The 27,547-nt window shown below is 64.1% G+C and overlaps 2 protein-coding genes and 1 long non-coding RNA gene across 4 annotated transcripts in view; 2 read left to right on the top strand and 1 right to left on the bottom strand.

The window, feature by feature from the left end:
- The window catches only part of Scly (selenocysteine lyase), a 19,126-nt gene extending 16,579 nt beyond the window's left edge, over positions 1-2,547 (top strand). For both annotated transcript variants that reach the window (XM_005411197.2, XM_013508017.1), the window contains 2 exons: positions 526-601; positions 1,512-2,547. In XM_005411197.2, coding sequence (XP_005411254.1) covers positions 526-601; positions 1,512-1,665 — 230 coding nt within the window. In that variant the 3' untranslated portion in view covers positions 1,666-2,547. The remainder of the gene's footprint in view (positions 1-525; positions 602-1,511) is intronic.
- Positions 2,548-2,634: 87 nt separating this feature from the next.
- Espnl (espin-like) lies at positions 2,635-25,763 on the top strand. The gene is made up of 9 exons (XM_005411198.2): positions 2,635-3,305; positions 3,976-4,166; positions 6,051-6,237; positions 7,133-7,315; positions 16,692-16,823; positions 20,373-20,487; positions 21,175-21,278; positions 21,649-21,846; positions 22,899-25,763. Exons 1-9 carry the CDS (start codon positions 3,012-3,014, stop codon positions 24,561-24,563), a joined length of 3,069 nt encoding a protein of 1,022 aa, XP_005411255.1. The 5' UTR covers positions 2,635-3,011; the 3' UTR covers positions 24,564-25,763.
- LOC106147316 lies at positions 14,029-16,523 on the bottom strand. Its single transcript, XR_001232157.1, has 2 exons — positions 15,200-16,523; positions 14,029-15,039 (listed from the first exon to the last, which is right to left on the bottom strand). It is a non-coding gene; the product is annotated as an uncharacterized LOC106147316 (long non-coding RNA).
- Positions 25,764-27,547: the final 1,784 nt, after the last annotated feature.

The raw sequence follows: 27,547 nt of genomic DNA, 5'->3' as shown, positions 1-27,547 counted from the left end.
GGAGGACACTCTGTGTGCCCTGGGTCCCGTGGATGGGTGGCCGTGGCCCAGGGGAGGACACTGTGTGTCTTGGTCCCGGGGAGGTTTCGGCACCCTGCCGGAGCTCAGGAAGCCACTGGAGTGAGGTGCGACCTAGGACCAGGAACGGGGCTGCATGTCCTCGGAAAGCAGGCGGAGGCCCCAGCCCTCTCACTGGCCCCACGTGGAGGGCACCCTGTGTCCCCTGCCTGGTCTGGGGGTGGTGGGTGTTGCACACTTCGCACAGCAGGTGGCTGCTTTCCTCACAGCCTGCCCGAGCCGCAGCGGGAGGAAGGGGTCCTGCCCGGCCTCTGGCCCCGGGGTCTCAGAGGTGGCCTTCTGAAGTGCTGCGTCGGGGCCAGGTTGGCGAGGCACCGTGCTGGCTGCGTGGCCGCGGCGCAGAGAGGAGCCTTCCCTGGGCTCTGCTGAGTGCCCGCTGTCCTGGGCCCTGGCGGGGCGGGGTTTCCCAGGGCCGGCGTGGCTCTCAGGGCGGCACTGTCTTCGCAGGCTACCTGGTGCTGGCACAGTGCCGAATGCTGCTGGCCAGTGTGGGGGCCTCGTGCCACTCGGACCAGGGGGACCGGTGAGTACACTTGGGTAGCGGTTCTGGGCCCCAGTGGTGGGAGTAGGGCTGGGTGCAGGCCTGCGGCTGCCTGCATAGGACTGTGCCCCAGGCCACACGGCCTGACACGGCCTGAGGTGAAGTCGCTCACCGCTCAGGCCACCCTGGGAGGGAGGGCCTGTGAGGAGCTGATGCTCAGGTGAGGAGACAGGCCGGCGGGGTCGTGCCAGAGGCACCAGGCCTGCAGAGCGAGCCACGGGGATGAGGCCGGCGCGGCCCAGCACGGGAGGAGCGGGGGTGGGGGTGGGAGTGGACAGGTCTCTCCCTCTCGGGGCAGGAAGTGGGGCACCCCTTCTGGTGGCTCCTGTGCTCCCCCCGCAGGAATGCCTGGGGCGGGGCTCACGGAAGCCGGAGGGGTCCTGGGTCGGCAGAGGCCTGGCTGTGGCTGCGGGAGTGAGTGGCAGGAGAGCCCCAGATTTGCATTCCCTTGGTGGAAGTGACCATCCTGGGGTCGGGGTGCGGGCGCCCCCTCCTGCACGTCACTTGGGGCGCTGTCCCAACAGGGTGGCCTGTGAGTCCCTGCCACCCCAGCCTGTGAGCTCCAGCCCAGACCCTTCCCTTGGGGGCCTCAGCAGCCCGGGCTGTGCAGAGCCGGGCTGGGCCCGTGCAGGGAGGTGAGGCACTGGCACCCTCTGTCACCAGGACTCCACTCTCACCGGCAGCCTCAGTGGGGCAGCCTGGGCAGGAGGCAGGGGCGTTCAGGACCCTAACTGCGGGCGAGCTCCCACAGGTCCGGGAGGCTGAGGCAGGAGTGCCGAGGGAGGGCAAGGGGCTCTGGGCCCACACAGCCCTGGGCTGGGCTCAGCCAAGCATAGGGGCAATGAGCCTTCCAGCGCCGGCCGACACCCGACCTGTCTCTGTCCACCCGCAGGCCGTCCCCGGTGCTGCTCAGCTGTGGCGTCCCCTTCGACATGGCCAGGAACGCGCTCCGGCTCAGCGTGGGCCGCAGTACCACCAGGGCCGATGTGGACCTCGCCGTGCAGGACCTGAAGCAGGCGGTGGCCCGGCTGGAGGGCCAGGCCTAGCGCTACTGCACCCTCCCGGCACCCTCGGGAGCCCTGCCCCAGACGCCCCGCCGCGCCCCAGGGGCTGCCGCGTCCCTCCGGGTCTGCGCCCTTCCTCCCTCCTGTGTCACCGTCTGCCTGACCACCCACCGCAGGCCCCAGTACCACATAGGACGTCCTCACCACCAATTCGAGAGCCACGTCCCCTCCCCACGCGGATGGTGGGCCTGTCCAAGTGCCCCCTTCCGGAAGGTGGTGTTTTGCCCCAAAGATAAAACCCATGGATTGAGAACCCGTCCTCAGCCTCGATCACTAGAATAGGAAAGGGCAAGGCAGTGGCCTGCTGTGGTCCCAGCTACTGTGAGGCGGAGGCAGAGCTGGCGAGTTTGAGGCCGGCCTGGGGAACTTGGAGAGACCCTGCTGTAACGAGGGCTGGGTGGAGCCGAGGCGCAGAGCACCTGCCTAGCACCAGTACCCAGGACTGAAGAACATAGGAAACTTGACTTGGCCTCATCGCACACCTTCCCAGCGGGGTCCCCCGAGGCCCGCTTGAGCCCTCTCCAGACTTGGTCCCCATCAACCCACCTGTGACCTCAGCGCACACGGACCCCCAGGCGGTGGCCGCTGCCCCTCCTGCCTCCCTGGCTGGACTGTGACCGCCCTCCTGAGGGGCCTTGTCCTCCCCAGACGCCTCTGTTCACTCCTGAGGTGGGAGCTGGCCCCATCTCAGTGTTCATCTTTATTCAGAGGTTTATTTTCATGAAACGTGGCATCACATCGAAGGCTGGTCGTCATGTGGGGCGGGGTTCCAAGGTCGGCGTTGTCAGTGTGCTTTCGAGGCCTGCTGGTGCAGTGGCACCCCGCAAGCGGCCGAGTGGCCTAATAAAGTGTTTCTGCGCTGGGTGCGTGCCTGTGCTCTCTGGCGGGAAGTCTGTCCCTTCGCAGTCCATCTGGGCAGGCTGCCCCGTGCCTTTCTTCTGGGGCTGGAGGGTGGGCCGCGGCCTCGGGAGCCTCCTGGGGTAGGGCAGCCGAGGACCAGGACCCAGCCGCTGAGCTGGGGGGCGGACCTCTCCCCAGGCGATGGCACCTGCCGTGCTGCCTGGGAGAATGGAGTCCCAGGGCAGGGTCTGGAAGGCGGGGGAGCAGTGAGCCGGCGCCTGCGTCTGCATCTGGCCCCGGGTCGCTGCAGGAGTGGCTGGCTGGGGCCGTGAGTCCCCCGGGCCTGCCCCCCACCCCCACCCGTGCCGCCTCCCATCTGCCCCTGGTGCTGCTTATCGGGTAACCGGAGCCGCAGCCACGTCCACGCCTGAAACAGGAAGCCCAGCTGGGCCTGGGCACGAGCTGCCACCGCCGCCGAGAGCCGGGGGATGGAGGAGCAGCAGGCGCTGGCGGCCGCCAAGGGTGGGGATGTGGCCACCTTGGAGCGGCTGCTGGAGGCCGGCACACTGGGCCCGGGCATCACCGACAACCTGGGGGCTGGTCTGGTGCACCACGCTGCCCGCGCCGGCCACCTGGACTGCGTCCGGTTCCTGGTGCAGCAGGCCAAGCTGCCCGGCAACCAGCGGGCCCAGAACGGGGCCACCCCGGCACACGACGCTGCCGCCACCGGCCACCTGGCCACGCTGTGCTGGCTGATCCTCAACGGAGGCTGCGGGCTGCAGGTGAGCAGGGCCTGGCGGGCGGGCCGGGGACGGGCCCCGAAGGTGGGACCCTGGGCGCCCCGGGCTCTCTGCTCTTGGCCAGTGGTGGGGGTCCCTGACCAGGCCCGATTGCTGGGCGTCTTCCCAGAGTCCAGAAAAGGATCCAGAAAGAGACAGCAGGGTATGGCTCAGGATCTGGGGGCACTCGGGGCAGTGAGAAGGCGGAGGCTCAGGGACGACCTGCCCAGGCATGCCCCAAGCTGTGCCTGCTCTGGCCCTGCGTACCCATGCACTGGCTCACCTGGAGGGACAGAGCGGGCTGGACACGCCCAGTGGTCAGGGCGGTGGGATCAGGAGGCCCACAGGCACATGGCTCTGACCTCGGGACCTGTGTCTGGAGAGGGAGGGCAGAAAAGGCTCAGAGGCGGGTCCCGGGTGGGTGTCGTTACCTCTGGCCGCGCGGAGCCTTTCTAACCGTGCTCTGTCAGCCTGGCAGTGGCCGGGACGGGGCAGGATCCCAGGTGCAGCCCCAGCTCCGGCCTGTGTGCGTCCCGGCCTCCACTTCCTGCCCAGCAGCAAGGCTCCTGCGGGGTGAGGATCCCAGGCAGGCATCGCTGGCTCTGGCCGTGTGGTGCTGCCCATAGCGTGGGCCGGGCTCTGTGCCACTCATGGCCTGACTGGGCCTCGGTAGGACCGGGACACCTCGGGCGTATCCCCGCTGCACCTGGCCGCCCGCTTCGGACACCCAGCGCTGGTGGAGTGGCTGCTGCGGGAGGGCCACGCGGCCACACTGGAGACGCTGGAGGGCGCCCTGCCGCTGCACCACGCGGCGGTCAGTGGGGACCTCACCTGCCTGAAGCTCCTGGCTGCCGCCCACGGCAGGTGAGAGGCTAAGGCCCCCGGTAGAGAGGGGCTGGCCACACGTGGCAGTGTGGACGGTGCGGGGGGCAGTGTGGGCACCAGGACACGGGCCAGCAGAAGGCAGTGGGGAAGGGTGGGCACCGGCCAGCTGCAGGAGCACAGGTTGTTTCGCTGTGGGCTTAGGGGGCCCTGGTTGGGTCTGGATCCGCCCCTGCAGGGCCCTGACCCCTGTGCTAGGCCTCCTAGCCTGTGCCAGTGTTGGTGGACGGTAAGAAGCGAGGCCCTGCGGGCTGGGGTTATAGCTCAGCGGTACAGCGCCGGCCTGGCAAGTGCTAGGTCCTGAGTTCGATTCCTGCTACGGGAAAAAAAGGGGAGGGCCTCTGGCCAAGGAAACACTGCACTCTGGCCCTTGCCCTGCGTTAAGATTGCTGTTGTTGGGGCTGGGGATTTAGCTCAGTGGCAAAAGCGCCTGCCTGGCAAGCACAAGGTCGTGAGTTCGGTTCTCGGTACCGGAGAAAAACCAAAAAAAAAAAAAAAACAAAAAACATTGCTGTTGTCATAGCAGCGGACCCTGGAACAAGGGGTTCACGGTCCCCTGCCTTCCCCCTGGAGCTGCCTGCCTCTGGCCTCACTTGTGCTGGGACGAGGATGTCCTGTCTGGGTACCCTGGCCACCCCACCTGGCCCCAGGACAAGCCTGACAGCCCCGTGGGGGCATGGTGTCCCTGTTACCCTGTCAGTGCCCCCCCCACCTCCTGGCAGAGGTTTCTGGATGTAGCCACAGCGTTCAGGCCTGGCCACCTTAAAGCCGTTCCTGCGGTTACAAGCGGGAGACGTCATGCCCTCACACGTGCACACACACATGCACACACCTGTGCACACACCGCCGGAGGGTCCCATGCCCCGTATGCCTGCCTGGCCGTGGCCGCAGGAGCAGGGCACGCGCTGCAGGGCTCCACAGCCCGGCTGTCCCAGTGCGCTCCTGCGCCCAGCAAGCTGGGCCCCGCAGAGGACAGTGAGGTGCGAGGGCTGGGCCCCTGAGGGAACTCGGCTCTGGGGCAGGGGGCTGCTTGTGCTGGGGGCAGGCCGGGTCCCGTGTCCACCTGAGGAGGAGCAGAGAGGACTTGGGGGCCCACCCCAGCCCCGGCAAGCAAATCATTCTGCCCTGGGCCTCAGTTTCCCCTTCTGCCAGCTGGAGCCTGGGACTCAAGTCCCCACAGCCAAGCGGCCTAGGTGGTCCCTGGGGTGACTCCGGGCACTCGTGGTCACGGCCCCGCATGGCTGTGGCCGGTGGAACGCTCAGGGGAGCACGTCACTCTCCCCAGCGTCCCCCCGAAAGGCCGCAGAGCCCCCAGCCCTGTGAGCGCGTCTGAGAGCAGACAGCCTGCAGCCGTGCAGTGTGAGCGCGGGGCTGCGCAGGCAGTGCCCTGGGGGCGGCGGTGGTCACTGTGTGTCCCCACGGGACCAGCGCAGAGCCCGGAACCGCTCCCAGACCACCAGCCTGCGCGCGTCTGCAACGCCTGACACCCGTGCCCTGGCCGGCCGGTGGGGCGGGCACAGGGCCCGGTCACCGGTGCCTGAGCCGCTGCGTAGCGGCGGGCAGGGCTCCGGGAGCTTGGGCTGTAAGGGGCTGGGGCCAGGGCCGCAGCACCAAAGCATGGGCCACCCAGGACGGGGGTCCGGCCTCCCCGCAGCTGCTCACCGGGCACCAGGAGCTCACCGGGGAAGTGCAGGGTGTCCTGCGATACTGTGCTGGCCTGTCCTTACTGGGCACAAATCGGTGCCAGCCGTGGTGCCCGCCATGGCCCCGCCGGTGGGAGACCTAGCTGCATGGGGAAGTGGACGCAAACAGGTCCAGGCGCCCCCGGCGCCCCTGACCACAGCTCCTTCCTGGCCCTCCGTGCAGTGGTGTGAACCGGCAGACCCACAGCGGCGCCTCCCCGCTCTACCTGGCCTGCCAGGAGGGCCACCTGCACCTGGCCCAGTTCCTGGTGAAGGACTGCGGCGCCGACGTGCACCTGCGCGCCCTGGACGGCATGAGCGCCCTGCACGCAGCCGCCGTGCGCGGCCACTACTCGCTGGTCGTCTGGCTGGTAAGGGGCAGAGCCACGAGGAGGGCGGCCCGCCGGCTATTCCCGCTATTCCGGGGCGGACAGGGGGCCCGGTGTGCGCAGGGCTGTGGCTCTCCCTGTGGGGCCTGCAGGACCATGGGCGGTCGGCTCTGGGCAGTGCAGGCGCGGGGCTCTCCCGTCACGGGGCAGGTGGGGCTCAGACTGCTCCCTGCCCGTCTGAAGCCAGGGGAAGAGGAAGAGGTGCCAGTGAGGAGCAGGGCAGCGGGGGCTGGCAGAGTGCCTGGGCCTCCCTCGGAAAGGGCAGATCACCCGGCCGGGGCCTGGGAGTGGGAAAGACAGAGACCCTGGGGTGAGGGGACCGCGGCTCTTCCCCAAAGCCCTGGGGAGCCATGGAGGACACTGGGCCGGATCTGCCTGGTATTCCAGAGATCCCTCTGACTGGGGAGGCTTAGGCAGGAGGATCATGAGTTCGAGGCCAGTCTGAAGTATATAGCGATGCTCCATCTGAAAAAACAAACCAAACAATGAGTGGCCCACAAAAGTTTACTCTGGCTGCCAGGAAGCGGGGGAGCTGCCCCTGCTCAGCTCTTGAACCCTCCTCTCTTCTGCCTCTGCTCCTCACAGGGCAGCTCTTTCCCCAGCCCTGCCCCAGGGCCTTTGCACACACCTAGCCTTGGCCTAGATGCGGCCCAAGTCCTCCCCCTCCCAGGCACAGATACCTGCCTGACAGTGTCCCCCCCGCATCTGTGCCTGGTGCTGGTCCCCTCCCAGCCCCAGCAGTGCCCAGCGGGCTATTCTGGTAGGCTGGGGCTATGCCTACCGGGCTGTGCCCCTGTGACTGGCACAGTCAGGCACTGGGCAAAGGCTGGAGGGACAAGGCCCTGGCCCTTGTGACACCCAGCCTGCCCCCACCCAGGTCACCTTCACAGACATCGGCTTGATGGCACGGGACAACGAGGGAGCCACAGCCCTGCACTTCGCGGCCCGTGGCGGCCACACACCCATCCTGGACCGGCTGCTGCTGATGGGGGCCCCGGTGACCAGGGACTCCTGGGGCGGGACCCCACTGCACGACGCGGCTGAGAGCGGACACGTGGAGGTGCGCGGTGTGCGGGGCTGGGGACCCCACGGGACCTGGAGGGGAGGTGCTCACTTCCTGATGCAGGTGGGTAAACTGAGGCACGGTGGGGTCTGGGGCTCCCAGGAGGGCAGAGTGAGCCACAGGATCAAGTAAGCCGGGGTCTCCGGGAAATGCCCCAGGAGTGGCGAGGTAGAGCTGGGGTCTGGAGGTCACTCCCCGCCAGGACGCTGCCCAGCCTCTGAGGAGGGGAAGCCTGGCCCTGCCCCATGACTCCACTCACCCTGCCCGGCCACTGGGATGGCAGCTGGGCTTGCCCTGCCCACCAGAGCAGGGGCAGGGACCCAGCCAGGTCGCTTCCAGACCCCAGAGGCCGCAGGCGGGTGAGGCACTCAGCCAGGAGTCCTCCAGCTCCTCCGCAGGAGCCAGCCTCGGCCTCCAAGGGGAGAGCTGCCTCCTGTTCTGTGTTTGAGACTGGCTCTCGCTATGTAGGTCAAACTCACGGCAACCCCCTGCCTCAGCCTCCTGAGCTCTGGGACGACAGTTCCCAACACCACCACACCCAGCTTGCTTGTTTTCTAAGTCCTTCATTATTATGGCATTCGGAGAACCCCCGAGTGTGGTCCCCCTCAGCTCCCACTGTTGCCACCTCAGCTCCTCCAGCAGACACCCCTCCTTTAGACCACAGCCTCCCAGCACTGGCACCCTGGGGCTGGATGCATCGGGAGTCCTTAGTACGTGGCCCCTGCTCCACCCGACCTGGGGGTATCAAAGACCGGTCCATTCAGCCGCCTGCCCTGGCAGCGGCCCCACACACGCTGTGCCCAGCCACGGGATGAGGCTTGCGCTTGCTTTAGCGCCGTGGCGAAGGGTCCGATTTACGGAGAAACTGGGCACACAGCACCAGTCCCCACAGCGCCCAGCACAGCATGTAAGGCCGCACCGCGCAGCCTGCCCCGGTCCCTGGGATCCGCCGCCGCGTCCTTCGCCACCCGGCTCCGTGCAGGACGCAGGGCCGAGGGTCAGGTCTCCTCAGGCTCCTGTGGATGTGACAGGGTCCCTGCTGCGCCACTGAAGAAACAAAACGTGAAAGTGATGGGCGGGGCCTCTCAGTGTGCTGGGCTTTGCGGTGTCTGGATGGGGGAGCCTCACCACTCCCAGTTGTTCTGCTGTAATCAAGAAGCTCTTGGGCTGGGGATTTAGCTCTGCGGCACAGCGCCTGCCTGGCAAGTGCAAGGTCGTGAGTTCAATTCCTGGTACCGGAAGAAAAAAAAACCAAACTGTAATCAAGAAGCTCTTGCTGGTGGCCACGCTGACCGCTCCTTGGTGTGTCGTTTTAGGGGCTTCTACACCTGGCCAAGCTGAGACCCCGCCCCCTTGAAGCCTGGCTCCCTGTCCCTGCTCCCCCAGCCCCTGGACCTCCCCATTCCTCTGTCCCCCTAAATTTGATGACTCTAGGTTCCTCTTGTAAGTGGAACCACATAGTGTTTGTCCCTTTGTGTCTGACTCATTTCCCTGAGCATAATGTCCTTTCTTTTCGAGGCTGTGTAGTATTCTACTGCATGGACTACTTACATGCTCACCTGCTCGTGGCTGTCGGGAGCCTTTCCCTCCGGGCTCTTGCGAACACTGCTACCTTAGACACGGGCTCCGGGGTCTCTCGGACCCTGCCCTCCTTCCTTTGGGGATGCATCAGAAGAATTTCTGGGCCTATCCTGATTGCTCTGCAGTGTGAAAATCAACTTCCACTCTCAGGATAAATTCAGCGTGCTCTAGATAATCCTTAACCCAGCTGAGTTCAGTCTGCTGATGTTTGCCTGGGGTTTGGGCCCCTGTGATCAGGGGTAACCCTGGCCTGTTGCGTCCCTCGCTTGTTCCGTCCTCGTTGGGCTTTGGTGTCGAGGTTCTGCAGAGAATTAGGGAGAGCCTCATTTTTTTCCTAGTCTTTGGACATTTTTCGCATGTTAGACTCATTTTTTTCTTTAAACATTTGGTAGATTCCACCCCTACAGACTTGACTTTTCCTTTTGCTTTTTGTTGAGACAGGGTCTCGCTATGCGGTTCAGGCTGGCCTTGAGCTCACTTTGTACCCCAGGCTGGCCTCAAACTTGCAGGGATCCTCCTGCCTCAGCCTCCCAAGTGCAGGGATGACAGGCAGGCGCATCACACCTGGCGTTTTCTTTGAGAGAAGTTTTTAATTACAAGTTCAGTGTTTAACGGTAAAGCCGCTAGGGCTTTCTCACGTGTGGGGTCAGTAAGTCGTATTTTCCTGGCTTTTGTTGAAGTTCCCTGGGGCCCAGTTCCGCCTGAGTCACCCAGGTCTGCGCCCCACCTATTTCCCGTGTTGCCTGTCCTCCGTCACCTGCCGGGCACCAGCCGCCAGCCGCTCTCGTTCCTGGCATTGGCCTCTTCTGCCTTGCTGGTCTCGTCCCCGCTGGGGGTGGGCAGCGTTAGTCCTTCAAGCCTTAGGCTGGAGCGGCCCAAGACCCTCTGCAAAGCCGCTGATTCTCCCCATGTGTTTTCTGCTTCGCTGACTTTGACATTCCCCCTCAGCGCCTCCCCCACCCCCCGACTCCTGTTCCAGGCGCGGCGTCGGAGGCCAGGGCCCTGCACTCCCAGCCCTGAAGTTAGCGCTGCAGGGCGGGAGTCCCCAGGTATTGGGTACCCGCACCTGGTCCCTCTCCGCTGTGCCGAGCCTCATGGCCACGAAGGGAAACCCCGGCCCATGTGTTGGGGTACCCCGCCCCTTCTACAAACCCCAGCGAGCCGTCTTCAACTTCCTGTCTGAAGGACGCAGCTCTGAGGGTTCCCTGAGTGGGACTCTGCTCTCCACGGCCTTTGTGCCTGGCTCCCCGCGTGTTTCCCGGGTCAGCGTTGCCGCGGGGTCCAAGCCTGCTCCTCTCTGTGGCCGCGCCGTGCTCCCCGCGTGCCGGGCTGTGCTCTGCTCCTCCGCCCTCTGCGGATAGACTTTGTCGCTTCCACCTTTGGCTACTGCGTTCCCGGCCGCCGTGGACACCAGGGCCGGCTGTTGTCTGAAGCTGATGCTGGAGCTGGGTGCCAACTACAGGGAGCCCCGAGGAGGTTGTTACTGAGCTCGGCATTCCCTGGTCGCCGGCGATTTGGAGCGGCTGTGTCACACGCCATGAGGTCGGTGTGGGCGGAGAGATACAGGGCGTCGCTGTCACAGCGGGGTCTTGGGTCTCCTCCACCGTCTGCTTCCTCTCTGCCTGGCTGTGGACCCGGGCACAGGCAGTGTGTCGGAGCATGCAGCCCGCAGCTTAGAGCGGGTGACGGGGGAGCAGGACACCGGGGTCCATGTCTGCCCGCCTCAGCCTTCCTCGGCGGCTCCCCATTCGGTGCTCCAGCCAGAATTTTAATTATTTAAAAATGTCTGTGTACAGGGAAGTACTATCGCACGGGGTCTGTGTCAGAGCAGGAAATGGGACGTCAGGCGGGGGCTGGGACGAGGACCTGGGACTCCTCTGTCCAGAGCGCGGTGTGGCCAGCAAGGCTGCAGATTCCTGGCCTGGAGACCTGGGCTCTCGCACTCCCCGGCCCTCCCGGCCTCCGCGGCAGAGCTGGTGCAGCCGTGAGCCGAGGAGCCTGTCCCCGTCACTCACGGGGCCTGTGCCCGGCCAGGGCTCACCGGAGAGCTCCGGGTCCCAGCGTCTGGCTCAGATGCCAGCTCCAGGCATAAACACAGGGGTCCCAGAGGCCCCAGGTGTCCCCCGGGCTTTGGCCTTTCTCAACAGCACCTGGAGCCGGTGTGGGAGGACAGAGCTGCTGGAGTTCTTGGATCTGTGCTCAGTGTCACCGGCCGTGCTGTGTCAGACATCCTGTCCGCCCCGGGCTGTTTCTTCTCTTTTTCTGGGGCTTAATGGCTGTGAGACGCAAAAGAAAGCAAGGCCTGACCCTCCCTTTCCCTCTGAGGGCCAGAAGCGGTCGTGGCCTATAGGCAGCTGTCTCTCTCTCTCTTTCTCACACACACGCGCACACACACACACACACACACACGCACGCACGCACGCACGTGCGCGCATCGCCTCCTCAAGGTGGCCGGGGCCGCAGTGTCTTCCTGCCACCACCTGTGGGCACGCTGATGGGAGCCGCGCCTCCGATGACAGGCGCCCGCTGCTCCATGTTGCTCCAACACCGGCTGCTGCTGCCTCTTTGAGGAACACCCAAGAAACAAAGGCCAGGGAGGGTCTGGCCCATGGTCCACATTCCCCGAGGTTCCTAAACCCCAAGGATGTGTGATCCCCACAGCCGGCTCCCCTGAGACCCTGAGGACCAGCCCTCAGTGCCAAGCCGCAGGACGGAATCGAGCAGCCCCTGCTCCCACAGTTGGGCTCCACGAGGTACCTGCCTGAGCCACAGCGGGCTTGAAACTGAGACCTGACCCACAGCACTCCGCCCGGCCTCCGCCCGGCCCGTCATCACGGGGAAGTCCTCAGAATGTTCTTGCCCTGCGCCGCGCCGCCTGCCGCTGCTGCTGCAGCTAAGCAGCACCCGGCACTCTGCTCGAGGGCTCCCCCGCCCCGCACCACCTATGTGCTGCAGCCCCGGGCCCCAAGAAGCCTCACTGTACAGGCCCAGCAGATCCGCTGGTGATTCTCATCTCAGGGAGTGTGGGCAGAGCAGGCCACAGTGAGAAGAGTTGGCAACACCAGGGCCTGGGAGCCATGGAGTGTTCTAGAGACCTGCAACAGAGACCGGCAGCAATCCGTGAGGATCACCAGAGACTGTTGGCATGGATGGACATTGTTTGGCAGGGAACCCAGAAATCTGCTAAAGGTGTCAAGCCTGGTGCTGAGGTGCCGACAGGGGTGTGGGCAGTTAGCTCAACTGTCAACTCGGCTGGTTTGGGAACCAACTCAGGGAGTACTAACGCACAGTCCTGGGGGCCGTGGAGGGATGGCCTTCAGGTCTGTGGTCACTGGCCCCTTCCTCTCTGCTCGCCCCACTCTGCTTCCTGGTGCCCATGTACACCATCCCTTCCGCCATGTTGCCCCTGCCTTGGAACCAGCCGCCTAGGCACTGAGCTCCCCCGTAAGCCAAGTTAGACTTCTGCTGTAAGCTGTGAGTGTCAGGTGTTGTGTCCCAGCAATGAAAAGCGGCCAGTACAGGGTGGCTAGGAACTGTGGAGAGCTGTGACACTAGGGGCCCAGGACACTGGTGCTCAGAGCCCGGGAGCTGTGCTTTGCTGATTCCTGATCTCCTTCTGAATTGAACACAAGAACCCTCGGTGGCGTGGTAACAGTTGGACCTTACTACATTGTGATAGCTGTCACTGTGATAAAATACGTGAAATGATCACAACTGTTTGTTTATTTGTTTGTCTTTTTTGAGACAATCTTGCTATGCAATTCAGGCTGGACTTGAGCTCACTTTGTAGCCCAGGCTGGTCTCAGACTGGCAATGATCCTCCTGCCTCAGCCTCCCAAGTGCTGGGATTACAGGCATGCGCCACCATGCCCGGCTGATCATAGCTGTTAAGAAGGAAAGATTTGGGGCTGGGGATTTAGCTCAGTGGCAAAGTGCCTGCCTGGCAAGTGCAAGGTCATGAGTTTGATTCCTAGTACTGGAAGAAAAACAGAAAAGAAAAAAGGAAAGATTTGCCTGGGCAAGGTGGCACACACATGTAATCCCAGCGCTCAAGAGGCTAAGGCAGGAGGATCATTTCAAATTCAAGGCCAGCCTGGGCTACAAAGTGAGTTTAAGGCCAGCCTGAACTGCTTAGTGAAACTCTGTCTCAAGAAGACAAAAAAAAAAGGAGGAAGGCTTAGTTTTGGTTCACAGGTTCCGAGGTTTCAGTCCGTGGTTGTCCCTATGCTCTGGCCTCATGGAACGTCATGGCAGCAAAGCTCAGTCTACCTTATGATAGCTGGGAGGAAGAACAGTGGGAGAGGGGGAGAGGAGGTCCCAGTGTCCCCCCCAGTGACTTCACCTTCTTACACGCTGGACCCTCCCATCGCAATTAGCTTCTCATGCGAACAACTTGGGTCACGACCGAATTTTAGATTTAACTTACGACCAAAGTCTTGAGTTATGACCCAATTGCCAGCTGCTTGGGGGGGGTGTAAACAGACTTGCAGTACCAGAAAAGTGGACATAGGCTTCAGCCTGAGCCCAGATGTGTCTGTGGACGTGATTTCAGTCAGTACCTTGTATAATTGCTGCAGTTACTTCTATCAGAATGGCCCCCAAAAGCTAGAAAAGAAGCTACGGAAGGAGAGGAAGGTAAAGAAAGCAATGACAGTCAAAAAGAAGCAGGAAATTGTGGAGAAATCCAAGCATAGCGTTCGTGCGACCGCTGTCACTAATATGTACAGCACATCGAAATCCCCCATGTCAACAATCTTACAGAGGAAAGATTTGTCTAAGGAAGCTAGTGTTCCTAAAGGTGTTACTCAAACTAGTAAGTCATGTTCCACAGTGTTAGTCGAGGTAGAAAGACTGTTATTAGTGTGGATGAATGGAAGGCAGATGGCAGGTTTTAGCCTATGTGGGCCTGTAACTTGTTTAAAAGCTAGGGCTATAAATGCAGCTCTCATAAGGATCCATCAGTGAGTGATAATGGTGAAAAATTTCATCCAGTAAGGGGTGGTTTCACCATTTTAAAGTGAGAACAGGGGTTCATAGTATAACTAGGCATGGTGAAGCAGCCAGTGCCTGATAAAAGGCCTGCTGAAAATTACATACACCGCTTTGAAATGATGACGCAGAGAAGTGGCTTTTGCTCTCATCAAGTTTTCCACTGTGACGAAACTGGCCTTTTATGGAACAAAATGCGCAGGAGAACGTACATTATCCAGGAAGAGAAGAAAACGCCAGGCCACAAGCCTATGAGGGAGAGGCGAAGCTTACTGCTGTGTGCCAATCTGAGTGGTGACCTCAGGCTGAAGCCTCTCTTGGTGAATCACTCTGAGGCCCCAAGAATGTTCAAAAAAAAAAGTCATGAAGCATAGGCTGGGGTCATGTGGAGATCTGACACAAAAGCCAGGTAATGAGTACTTTTTCTTGGATGGATCAGAGAGGCTCTCTGTTCTATTGTTGAGAACTATCTAGAGGGCAAGGTTTACCACTCAAGGCTCTGCGCGTCATGGATAGCGCTGCTGCTCACCTACGGGATTTGGAGGAAGAACTGGCTGAAGAATCCCGTGGCTCTCAGTCGAGTTCCTCCCGCCTGATACAGCTCCTCTCCTGCAGCCTGTGGACCAGCAGGTCACAGCTAACTTCAAGAAGCTGCACACCAAGGAGCTGTTCCTGAAGTGCTCCCACATGGTCTCAGACACAGATTCAACTCTTACAGAGTTCTGGGAGGAACATTACAATGTCCTTTCCTGTGTGGGGTTCACTGAGGAGTCCTGGGCCAGGGTCTCTCTAAGGACACTGAGATCTGCCTGGAAGAAAGCATGGCCTAAAATTATGCAGGAGAGGAGCTTGGGAGGCTGTGTAGAGGAGCCGGGACCTTCCGCCGACCCTGTGGTTGATGTCATTGTCACTGCAGCAGGCACTACTTGCATTGCACTGCCTGCAATAGTCATCGTCACTACCCGCCCGGGCTTGCGGGTGGACGGCGGTGATGCGGAGGAGCTGGGGGAGGGGCTCAGAGGAAACATCTACAGAGGAACTTCAGCAACTTCTGCCTGAGCAACAGAGCAGCAGCTGAGGAGCTCTTTGAAGAGGAGGGAGAGTATCAACAATCAGTGCAGCGAAGTTCTTCTTGTGAAATAAAGGAAATCCTGAAAAAATAGACAGAGCTACAAACCTTGGTAGAGAAGACCCAGCCAGACAGAGAAAAAGCCAGTCATTACGTTCGCTTGCTTAATGACCATGTCGTGCCGTACTACAGAACAGTACTAAAGCAAAGACAGAAACAGACAACCTTAGACCAGCTCTTACTGCTGAGGGGCTGAGGCCTGGTGAGCCGGAAGCCGTTCCTAGCGGGCTGCAGACTCTCCCCAGGAGAGAAGGGACCCCAGACAGCCGGGTTCCTGATGTTCCTATGGAAGGGGACTCTCCGCCCAAACAGTAACCGCCTTCCGCTTTGTCCTGCCTTCCTGCGAGCCAAGATGTCACCTTGAATGGTGCGTACAGCATGAAATTGTTGTTTCTGGTAAACTGGACACAGTTGATAACTTTTTGGTGAGTACTCTAGGAAAATCATTGTTGTATCTGGTAAATTATGCACATTATACAACCCTTTCTATTATAGAAAGGTTGGTTATGGGGTGCCTTGGGAGGTTCAGAATACATTACGGGCATTTCCATTATTTCTTATGGGAAAAATAGTCTTGACTTACAACCAACTTGAGTTACGACCAGCCCTCAAGGGTGGATTGAGCTCGTAAGTTCAGGGCCCCGTGCTAGGTCCCCCCTCCTGAAGATCCCACCCCCATGTCCCAAGAGCACCTCACTGGGGATGTACGCTGAGGCGGGGTGTGCTGGGTTCTGTTTCCATCTCCTCTGTTATGTCTGGGTTGCTTCTTCCAGTCATCTTCTCTTTATAATTATTCAGCCGCAGTTTTGTCCAGGTTTTTGTGTCCCAGACTTACCCAGTCACTTTGCAGGTCACGTTGTGCAGTCCCTGCCCGAATTTCCACGTTTGGCTTTTATTTCTGTACACGTGACAGGCACAGAGGTCTGGCCGAGCTGGTTCTTGGGCTGTGGCGGGTCGTTCTGGGTGGGTTGGGTCTCCCTGTTCCCGTGCGTGGTGCTTTATTGCCCCGTATGCCAGACATCACTGGGAAATGGTTTGTAGGTGCAACTGGAGGCCTCCTGCGACTTCCTATCCCCTGCCCGGCACATGGGGCACAGAAGCCCAAGAGCATCTCAGTGCAATCTCCTGGGCCACCCTGAGGCAGGAGCCAAGGCCTAGCCAGCCCAGCTGCCCTGTTCCCGAGGGTGGCACCCGCAGCCCACAGTGCAAGGTGCTAATCCGAGTGCCCTCTGAGAGTGTGCCCTGCCTTGGTCCTGGCATCCCTGTGCACTGCCCTGTCATGACTTCCACGCATGTCACATTTGGGAGGCCGGGCAGGCACACTCCATTCACAAATGCCGGCAGCCACGGAGCCTGTCCTTCTGTGGCAAAGTCCTCCTCTTCCTCCCCCTCCCCCTCCCCCTCCTCCCACCTCCTCAGGGGCTGCTGTGCCCAGTGCCCCCTGGAGCCAGGCCTGACCCCGCCCCTTCCTCCTGGCTGGTACCCACCTCCGAGAGCAGCTGCAGAATGAAAACCATCCTCACTGGACTCGAAGGCTTGGCCCCTGCTGTGCCGTGGAGAGCCCCCGCCAAGGCTGTGCCCTGTGCGGGTCCTGGGCCTGGTCTCCGGAGCCCCACAGCTACTGCCCCTTGGTGCCTGGTGAGCTGCCCGGTCATGATCACCCGTTCCCCACAGTGCTGCCAGACCCTGCTGTCCCATCACGTGGACCCCTCCCTGAGGGACGAAGACGGGTACACAGCGGCGGACCTGGCAGAGTACCACGGGCACCAGGACTGTGCCCGGTACCTGCGAGAGATGGCGCGGCCGGTGAGCCCCTGGGGCCCTGTCTGTTCTGGAGGCCCGGGCTGGGGCGCACAGCCGGCCTGGGGTGCGGGGCTGGCCATGGCAGTGGGAGGGGCATGGGCCGGGACAGGCACTGCAGCAAGCCTTGGGCTGCTGTGGCAGGCTTCTCCAACGGCGCCACGGCAGCTGAGGGTCCCCAGGGTGAGACTGGGCCCTTGTCCCTGCTGGGGGGACCTGGAGGGGACCCTGCTGCAGCCCAGGACCATGGGTTCCCTGCCCTGCCCTCCGGGAGGACAGGGGCCTAGCTGTTCTGTTGGGGCTGTCACCAGCACAGGATGGGGCCCGCGGCCTTTGCTGAGGGAGAGGCCCGTGAGCCAGCCAACGGCTCTGGGGGGGGGGCGTCAGCGGTTCGTCAGGGGCAGCTCTGCCCCAGGACCCTTCCCCCACACCCTGGCCGAGGGCTGTGCCCTGGGGAGGCTGTCCCTGCCTATCTTCTGCGGTGGCCGCCCTTCGGGGAGGGCCTGGGCTCCCCGCCTTCTCACAAGGCTTCAGGGAGGCGTCCAGGGACACCGGCCCCGCCACGCATCCGGGACCAACCAAGGCACAGCCCTCCTTGGCCCCGGCCAGACAGTCCTCACACGGCTTCTCGTTGTTGCTGCCCGAACGAGTGCCAGACCCACTGCAGCCTGGCGGACCCTGGGGACCGCCTGGCCTGGTTTTGTCTGGGGAACAGTTTCAGGGACTGTCGAGGAAACTGAGCCCCTGAGTGTTCTACTTACTGCCTGGAGAAGGACCCTCTTCCTGCCAGGCAGCAGAGGGCCCTGCTGCCCAAGGCCGGCCTTGCCTGGCTCGTGCATCTCGACTGCCTGCTGCACCCCTGCTGGGAAGGCCACTGCTGGTGCCCCCGCCCTGGAGCCCTGCCCCACAGGACAGCCCGGTCCCGTCACCGCCTCAGCCACACAGAAGAGCACGTGGCGTGGGTGCTCCGTCCAAGCAAAGCCTTGGCTGTGCGCCCAGCCCAGCCTATACAGACCCTCCCGGACCCCCGCCCATCTCCTGGGGCAGGGCTGGGGAGGTCTCGGGCTTCCTGGGGGCACTTCTGGTCGCAGCATCTCCCTACCCCATGTGGGGGCTGTGGTGCCCGGAGCCCACCCAGGTGCCCCTGCCTCCCCATCGCAGCCCCCGGCCCACAGCTGGGCACACCTGCCGCTCTGCAGGCCCACGCCCTCCAGGCTGAGACTGCAGCCCCGTCCTGTGTCTTCTCCCTCAGGGCCCGGCTGTGGTTGTCATCCCGGGCTCCGGCCTCACATGGCAGGCAATGTCCCCGCTCAGCAGGAGGGCGGCAGCAGCTGTGGGCCGGGCCCGGGACGCTGGGCCCCATGCAATATTGATGGAAATGCAATATGCAGAGGTGGCCTACACCATCTGTCCCCACGTCGGTCCCCAGGAGGTGATGAGATCCCTCGCGGGGACACTGCAGCCTCAATGCCCCACCCATGGGCCCAGGAGAGGCAGCTTGGGGCGGGGCTGGGTGTCTTGCTGAGCCCTCCACGGGAGGGGCCTGCCCTGTTGGCGTCTGCAGAGCCTGGGGGCCGCTGCCCACCTGAGCCTCACGCACCTGGCCCCACCCACGTCTAGCCCCCACCCGCACCTGGCGGGACCTCTGCACAATGAGGGGATGGGCGACCTGCTCCTTGGCTCCTCAGCAGTCAGGGTCAGCCCTGGCCCACCTAGCCTTGCTCCTGCCAGGCCTGCTGGCCCTCCTGGGCACCGGGCACTGCGGGCTCTCTGAGCCTCAACTTCGTGGCCTGTGAGACAGGGTGGAGGAGCCGTCTGATGGCAGAGATGCCCTGTCCTGCTCGGCCACCCCTCCTCCAGGTCCAGAGGCCACAGCATCCCCTCCGTGGCTAGAAGGGAAACTGAGGCTGGAGAGCAGGCCTGTGCCCCAGGGATGGGCAGGGTCCAGCTGCCCAGCAGTAATGGAATCTCAGCCGTGGCAGTTGGTGCCCGGCACCACGGCGGGTCATGATTTTCTCGGCCCGGGTGGCATTACAGGCTGTAACCCTGCTCACCACTGCCGCCCTCCATGCATAATGCATGGCAGGCTCAGCAGCACTCAGATCTCACCAAAAACCCAGGGCGGCCATGGCAGCCAGGGCCGGGGGTGGCTGTCAGCTGCTGAGACTCAGAGAAGTGCACGCCCAGCTGCCGGGGCCCTGAGGGCCTCAGCCCTGATGTCCGTCCCTCCTGCTGTCCTGTGGGCCCCGGTGCCTTGGGCCCTGGGCAGGGGAGGGACACGGTGACTCCTCCCACTGAGGTTTGGGCCCTGGTTTGTAGGCAGGGCGGGGATGAGGGTGACAGGTGATGTCCCTGTGCTTCTCAGAGGCAGGGACCAAACCTCAGGGAGCTGAGGGGTGCCCAGGGTCTCCCACGTCCCTGTTCCCAGTCCCTCGCTGGGGCTGGCACCAGCCTCCTTCCCTGAGACCTCCAGGGTGATTAGGAATCTCCAGGGCAGATTCAACAGAGAGGGGACGCTGATGGCTCAGGAGCAGGATCCCCAACCCCAAGCCTCAGGCGATGTGATTTGAGCCCAGTCAGCTGCTGTGTCCACTGTGGGCCCCGGAACCCCCTCTTCAGAGTGAGCAGGAAGCTCCCTGCCTCTGTGCACCTGGAGGCCGGGTGGGGACAGTCAGGGCTTGGCCTTGGTGGTGGAACCCAGCGGCCCCGTCCCTGCCTGCTTCCCACCATTGCCGCTGCCCCTGGACCAGGAGTCTCACGCCCCCAGGACAACTCGGATCACAGCTCTGCCGTGGGCCTGGGAAAGCCCTGTGTCCCCTGAGCCTCGGTCTCCCTGTCTGCGGGTGGGAGACCTATGTAGTCGACCTTGCCTCTCCTAGGGCTCAGGGACTCCAGCCCCCACCCCCTGAGGCCCCGGCCGCTGCTCTCACTGTGGAGGGTTGGGATGTGCAGTAAGGGATCCCGCACAGGCCCAGCCCAGCCTGTCTGGCCACCTGACACCCAGCCTTCAAATATTAATGTGACACCTCCTGTGGGGGCGGCAGCTTCGAGGGCCCCCGAGGCCCCCAGGCCACACTCCCCACGCTCTGCAGCCCGGTGCCTGTGAGGTCCACCCTGGCTGGGCGTGCGCAGCTCAGCTCCCTGCACAGGTTCCCGGGGTGTGAGGTGCATGGGGCTGGGAGGCTGGGCTTCCAGGCTGCGTCCTCTTCCCTGGCCTGCTGGCCGGGGGTCCTGCACGGCCTGCACACACCTGTGACCCGGTAAGGCGCTGCGCGGCGGCAGTGGCCGAACACATCCCAAGCCCAGGGGAGTGGGAGGCTGGCTTCCTGCAGCAAAGTTGGGGATTTCTAATCTGCTGTGAGCTGGCCCTGAGCTGGGGCCACCCTGGGCTGGGTGTGGGGTCACAGTGCGTGCGAGGTGTCCGCAGGGCCTGAACCCCAGTGCAGCGGGGACGGGAGCTGCCCCTCGGCCTCTTCACACCTCCTGGGAGCTGCGCAGGTGCAAGAGGCCCCTGGGCCCGTGGGGTGCCCTTGAGCTGACCGCGCTGTCCCCCAGGTGCCCATCCTGATGACGCCCCCGCCTCCGCCCTCCCCGCCCCCGCCGCTGTCGGCCGCGAAGCTCTCCCAGCAGGACGGCGAGAGAGGGGGCCCCGGGCACAGGAGCCCCACGCGTGAGTACGCGGCCAGGCCAGGCTGCCGGGCGCAGCGCGTCCCACCTCGCAGGGCAGCCCCGCGTCCCCGGCCCGCACTCCGCGTTTCTCTCGGGGTCTGTGCTGCTTTCTAAAAGCAGGACTCATGGGAGGGGTCCCCATCTGTCTGGGCCTCGCAGAGCTGGGGGACGGTCCTCCAATTGTAAGTGGTCGTCCAGAGAGGACTGTGCCCAGCACTTAGCAAAGTGAACTGGGCAAGCAGGAACATGGCAACAGCACCACAGAGGGGCGCCTGGGTCCCCAGGGCACCCCATGCAGTGTGGCCATGTGTGCCGGTCCATGTGTATCTGTGTGTGAGTGTGTGTGTGTACGAGTCTGTGTGTGTCTGTACATGTGTTTGTGTCTCTGCATGTGTCTCTGTCTGAATGTGTGCACGTGTGTATGTGTGCGTGTGTATGTACCTGGGCCCCGAGGTCCTCCCTTACAGGCAGAGGCTCTCAGGGTGTCTGCAGGGGACGCTTTGGGATCCCCAGGCTCAGGAGGGGCTTGGCCGCCCCTGTGGGTGAGGGGTGAGGTGCAGGCAGCCCTGGCGGGCTTGTTGCGGGCCAGCTGTCGTGGTAGGGGCCCCACTCCCCGCCCAGCTCCTGCAGGCACCCAGCTGTCCCGAGGCTGAGGCCCCCTGGACCCTGACCCCCACCCTCTCAGCAGCCTCTGCACTCAGCCCGGCGTGGCCCGGCCAGCCTGTCCTGAGGGCACCGATGGACTGCCCCGCACCCCCGAGCATCCCTGCCAGTGACCCAGCCAATCCCCTGGTGAGTCCCCGGCCAGCCCCACTGGGCTCTCTTGTGGGCTGGGGGGCTCTGGGTAGCCTGTTTCTGAGCCCGGGTGACTTTAGGCAACAGCAGCAGAGAGTGAGGGATGCTTCTCTGTCACCTGGGGTCCCAGCAGCCGGCCCCTCCCCGGCCCTCTGCGCTGAGGGGCTCCACCACCTTGCAGCCATCCAGCAGAGCAGCAGCTGCCCCGGGGTGGGGTTAGAGGGCTGCCCCCTCCTCTGGGGCCGCCCTCTTCCGCCCCTCTCTACCCGGCCTTGCCCGGAATGGGTGCTGGGTAGGCTGGGAAGTGCCTCAGAACACACCCAGCACCCCGGGGTCCGAGCTCAGGCCTGGGTCCCCGCCTGCGCAGGGGGCAGAGAGGGCTCTGGGGGACTCCCCCGACAGCCTGGCTGCACTGCGGCTGGACCAGCTGCCCTCGGGGGACCTGGACGGGTTGGTGCCCACGCGAGACGAGCAGGGCCGGCCCATCCCCGAGTGGAAGCGGCAGGTGATGGTGCGACAGCTGCAGGCCCGGCTGGGCGAGGAGGACGGCACCGCGGACATCCAGGTGCGTGGGGCGGGGTGGAGCCTGGCCCATTGCCTGCCCTGCCGAGCCCAGCTTCCCTCTGTCCTTGGAGGCCCGGAGCTCAGCACTGCCCTGCCCCCAGGCTGTGTCCTGCAGTCCTAGATGCCCGTAGCCAGCCTGCTGTGTCCTCGGTCTCGGCGGTGCTGTCCCTGCCTCGAGGCCAGCTGCTCGCGCCGAGTTACAGTGACCAGGGGAGAGGCCCCGCTACCCCGCCAGTCCCGTGTCCTGGCCAGCGCCGGTGGCTGCTGCGGGCTCCAGGCTGGGTTAGGGCAGAGCCAGGTGTGGCAGAGCCAGGTGTGGCAGAGCCCCTCTTGCCGGAGCTTGAGGAGACCTAGGGGCGGGGCCAGGCCAGGTGTGTGCAGTCCCGGATGGGCAGAAAGCCAGCAGCCCCCATGCCAGACCTTGGGGCGGAGACTGCCCAGGACAGGCATGGGGACGGGGCAGGAAGGTGGTGGGGGCAGAGCAGTGGCTGAGGGCCTGGTCTTCATTTTCCAGTGCAAACACAGGGCACCAGAGTGGGCTAAGGACTGGGAGGGCTCTGACCGTGGACACAGCGAGTGGGGCCAGAGGAGGACTTGGGGGTGGGGCGGGGCGGGGCGGCTCTCCTCGCCTCTTCCCAGGAGACAGTGCCCTGCCCACCTCCAGCTCCAGCAACTGCCTGGCTTGTCTGTCTGTCTTTCTTTCTTTCTTTCTTTCTTTCTTTCTTTCTTTCTTTCTTTCCTTCTTTCTTTCTTCCCTTTTCTGACTGGGGACTGAACTAGGGCCTGCACACTCAGTTGCATCGCCAGCCTTTTTTCGTTTTTTATTTTGAGACAGAATCTCACTAAGTCACTAATTTGCCCAGGCTAGGCTTGCACTTGTGATTCTCCTGCCTCAGCCTCCCGGGGCACTGTGGCCCGTGCTTTCTAAGGCCAGGCAAGGGCCAGCCAGTGTGTCCAGAGGCTGGGTAAGGGTCGGGGAGCTCAAACCCAGCCACCCTGGGCGCGATGCCCAGTGTGGGCTGAGCCCTGGTGACCGGCCCTTTCTGTGCCCAGGATGGTGGTGGCGGGAGTGCAGCCCCTGCAGAGCCGGCTCCCTGGCGGTACTCACAGGCGCACCAGGCCATCCTGGGCCCCTTCGGGGAGCTCCTGACGGAGGATGACCTGGTATACCTGGAGAAGCAGATCGCAGACCTGCAGCTGCGGCGCCGCTGCCAGGAGTACGAGAGCCAGCTGGGCAGGCTGGCGGCCGAGCTGCAGGCGCTGCTTCCCGAGCCCCTCGTCAGCATCACCGTCAACAGCCACTTCCTGCCCCGGGCGCCCGGGCTGGAGGACCAGGGGGACCCGGCACTGGCAGCCCAGCCCAAGGACCCTGCAGAGGCAGGGACGACTGAGCCAGGTGGGCACCCACTGCCCTTCTGGTGCGGCCACATCGGCCGCCTGGTGCGCAGCCTGTCACTGCTGCTGAAGGGTGTGAATGGCCTGGCCCAGGGTGAGGAGCCCGCGGCTGCCCTGGGCCCACCGGACACCCACAGGGAGGCGCCCGCCGGCCCAGCCCGCAGCGAGGCCCAGCGCGAGATCCAGGGCTGGGGCGTGTCCGTGCGGATGCTGCGTGGCCACTTTGAGTCTGTCCCCGCTGCCAGCCCGCCCTGTGCCCCTAGCCCAGGCCTCTGTGAGGCTGGCTCCCGGCCCGCGCAGTGCATGGGAGGCTGCTGGCCAGCGGAACCGCATCCCCGAGGCGGGCCAGCAGGAGGCGAGCCCGGGCCGGGAGACACGGAGGAGGCCAGCGACTCGGGCATCAGCTGCGAAGAGGCCGCCTCAGAGGCGGGCGCACTGCCCGGGCCGGACCTGGCCAGCCTGCGCAAGGAGCGCATCGTCACACTCTTTCTCGGCCACTGGAAGCGCTCGGCCTACACACCCGCGCTCAAGACGGCTGCCTGCAGGACCCTGGAGGCCCGGCGCACCCGGCCACAGGGCCTTGAGAGCCTGCGCCCCACAGAGCCACAGGCCCCACAGAGCCTGCGCCCGCCCTCTCCGCCCCCCGGCCCGGGCCCGAGGCTCGGCCACCTGTGGCAGCAGCGCAGCGCCATTGCCCACCTGTTGGGCAGCTGGAAAGCCATTCTGGCGCATGTGCCCGCCCGGCAGCTACGGCGGCTGAGCCGGCGGCCCCGCGGGCCCCTGTCCCCCGAGCAGTTCCTGCCCCACGTGGACGGGGCGCCCGTGCCCTACAGCAGCCTCTCCCTGGACCTCTTCATGCTGGGCTACTTCCAGCTGCTGGAGTGCGACCTGCCGCCGGAGGAGCGCAAGATGCGGCACCTGCTGTGCTTCGAGGTCTTCGAGCACCTGGGCGCCCACGGCTGGGAGGCGGTGCGGGCCTTCCACAAGGCCGTGACGGACGAGGTGGCCACCGGCCGCCGCGCCTGGACCGATGGCTTCGAGGACATTAAAGCCCGCTTCTTCGGCTCCAGCCAGGGTCCGGCCTGGGACATGGAGCCCGGCAGAAAGTCAGGGGTGACCCCGCTCGGGCCCCTGCCGCGCCCCTCCGTCCCCAGCAGCGTCCCTGGAAGTGTGCCCAGCAGTGTGCCCGAGCCAGCGGCACAGCGGCCAGGTCCCGGCTCGCAGCGGGGCAGCTTCAACAGCGAGGACATCTGCGGCTACATCGACCGCAGCTTTGCCTTCTGGAAGGAGAAGGAGGCAGAGATGTTCCACCTCGGGGAGTGAGCGCCGCCACAGATGCCAGCTGGACGGGCAGCCTGGTCCTCCCGCCGCCTCCCTGCCCAGCCCCTGCTCTGCAGAGGGCGGAGGGCCCGGCATGGTGCCCGCCTGAGCGGGACTGAGCTGGAGCCCTCGGTCGCTGCAGTCACAGGGTCCTAGTGTCCCATCCCAGCCCAGCGCCCTCTGCCTGGGCACCGGGACCCAGGGTGCCAGCCTGCTTCCTGCTTCCCTTCCGGGGGCTTGAGGGCACGGGTCTGTCCGGTCCTGCCTCTCCCTCCCACTGCCCCCCAGAGCACCATGGGGCAGAGCTGGAGAGAGCAGACACGGCGACACAGCATAGAGACCACACTGCCCGCTGTCCAGGCGCAGGGCGGTGGCCCACACAGACTCCCTGCCTCCACACCAGGAGCCACTGCCCTGCTAGTGCCCACCAGGCCCCACCAAGGACCCTGGCCCCGAGGAGGGGCTCCCCAGGCGGCCCCTGCCCCCTAAGCAGCAGGGCCCTGAGAGCGAGGACCGGGGTGCCAACCTCAGCGGACAGCGCCGGGCCACTGTCACGTGGGCACTCAGGTGTTACCAGGCCATCCCTTCCCCAGCAGCAGAAGGACGGGGAGGAGATGGGCCCTGCCTCGGGGCCCCTGCTGGCTCAGGCTCCACAGAGCTAGGCCTCAGAAGGACCTGAAGGCTGTCGAGGTGCAGCTCGTCCCCAGCTCCTGGTAGCAGCCGGAAGGATGGGCCGCCGCGAGGCTTTGGGGTGGGGGCTGTGAAAGGCCCCTGGGCCTGGGTGAGGAGGGGGTTTCCTGACTCCATGTCCCCCCTGCCCGCGGTCACACAGCTCAGGGTCAAGTAGACAAGGGGACAGGCCACCGCCAGGGGTCTCCTGCAAGGAGCCCTCAGCCCTGGGTTTCGCAGGCCGTGCCCTGGGGAGACATGAATTTGGGGTGGCACCAGCAGGGCTGGGCAGGGAAGGGGCACTGACCCTGGCTCCCGGCCACTGCTGGCCACTTACCATCCCTGGGCCCTGCCACAACCCCCACGGAGACACTCACCTGCAGCTGACCCTGGACCTGCATTTGCTCAATAAATCTCCCATCCCAGGCCAGCCTTGCTCTCGTGTTATTGTCCAGGGTCCTGGGAGTGCCCCTGTGCCCATGCGCCCAGCCCCGGGCGGGCGCCAGACCCAAGCCCACCCTGCCGCTGCAGGCCAGGGCGGCAGCCTCAGTTGCCAGGCCCTGGCCTCTCACTGCACACTGCAGTGGGGACCCGGCCCTGAGCGGCTTCTGGGTCCAGGCAGGGTGGACCCAGTGTCCTAAGGAGAGGGGGCTCCTTCCAGGGGTCCCCTTGGCTCAGCATCCCAGGGTGGACCCGCCAGGCAGGGCCCGGCCTGCCCCTGCACATGGTCTGTGGTTGCACCTGAAGCCAGGTCTACCCAGGACTGGGAGGAGGACGAGGCTTGGACATAAGGCCTGGGAGCCGGGCGGGGTCGGCAGTGGGGCACTCTGGTGTCTCCTGGAGCCCCATGGTGACCACCTGCCAGGCGATGTCCGAGGGGTGACAGAGAAGGGATGGGCAGCAGGCAGGCAGCCCGTCCTCAGGTGCCCGGGGCAGCAGCTCAGTGCCCTCTCTGGGTGCCCCAGCCCACCCACCTGTTTCTAGCATGGTCGGACCGGGGCCATCAGGGCTGGGGCTCCTGGGCCAGGTGGGGGCCAGGTGAGGGTATAGAGGGGGCACAGATCTGGGCTTGTGCTGGAAGGAAGGCACCCCCGTCCCTGCTATAGACAGACAGCCTGCTCTTCCAGGCGGGGAGACTCTGGGAAAGCAGGTGACTCACCCCAGGGGAGAGGTCCCGCGTGGGGCCTGGTCAAGCCAGAGCACCTCCACGTGCGCCCAGACCAGGCTACCTAGTGAGCCAGCGTCAGGCAATCCCCCGCCCTAACGTGTGTGCAGGTCCAAGACAAACTAGAAAAGCAGACTGGAGGGACAGGTGGTGCACACCTGTCATCCCAGCACTCAGAAGGCTGAGGCAGGAGGATGACTGCAAGTTTGAGGTCAGCCTGGTCTACATGGCGAGACCCTGTTTAAAAAGAAAAAAAGAAAAACAAAAGCAAAAGCAAAAGCAAAGGCAAAGAAAGGCAATAAAGAATAACAGACGGAGGGGCTGGGGATTTAGCTCAGCGGCACAGCACCTGCCTGGCAAGCTCGAGGTGGTGAGTTCGATCCCCAATACCAGGAAAAAAAAAAAAAAGGAATAACATATGGTCTCAGAGGCAGTGAACACTGCCTGGGACTGCTGGGGTGCGTTGCACATTTGGGTGACATTTAAGGCAGCGAGGATTGTAGTGACTCCAAATTTCCTTTGAAGGAGAAACAAAGGAAGCTGTGAGTACCCCCCAGGGAGCCCCCCTGACCCTCCACCTTCGGCAGTCACAGTACACAGCCTCCCTGAATATGGTCGCTTCTGACTAGGGGGGGACGTGGCAACCTCACAAGGAGGACGCCTCCCCGCCAGCCCACAGCACGGCAGGCCCAGCAGGAGCCAGGGCCGTGGCCGCTATGCGCAGGGCGCTGTCAGAGGCAGCAGCCGCGGACTGAGTGAGAGACGAGGGACCGGCGGCTGGGGTGCGGGGGGAGGTGTCACGGTGATGGAGCAGTGGCCCCTCAGGCCGGCTGGCTGTGACAACAACATGCCCATTCCGGCCAGAGGTTCCTGACTTCACACCAGCACACGCGGCCGGGGGAAGAGGTCTCGGCGAGCCCTCGCGAAGCCCGCGGGACGGCAGAGCGCGTGAGCCCGCTGCTGGCGGGAGGGGGCTGCGCAGCGCAGCGTCCAGCTCTGGCTCGGCCGCTCCCCGCCCCGATGCGGCTCCCACCTCCACTCTGTGCTGGGGAGAAAGATGGTCCCATGCTGCGTCGGTGGTTCACACTCAGTATGTCCCGGGGAAGGCATGGCCCTGTGGCCCCCCTGCGCCTGACATCCGTGGTGGGACCCG

The sequence above is a fragment of the Chinchilla lanigera genome, unplaced genomic scaffold (genome assembly GCF_000276665.1).
Source record: "Chinchilla lanigera isolate Chin_1 unplaced genomic scaffold, ChiLan1.0 scaffold00141, whole genome shotgun sequence".
Taxonomy (NCBI): Eukaryota; Metazoa; Chordata; class Mammalia; order Rodentia; family Chinchillidae; genus Chinchilla; species Chinchilla lanigera.
The sequence above is the reverse complement of the archived record's forward strand: the minus strand, read 5'-3'. Positions and strand labels throughout refer to the sequence as shown.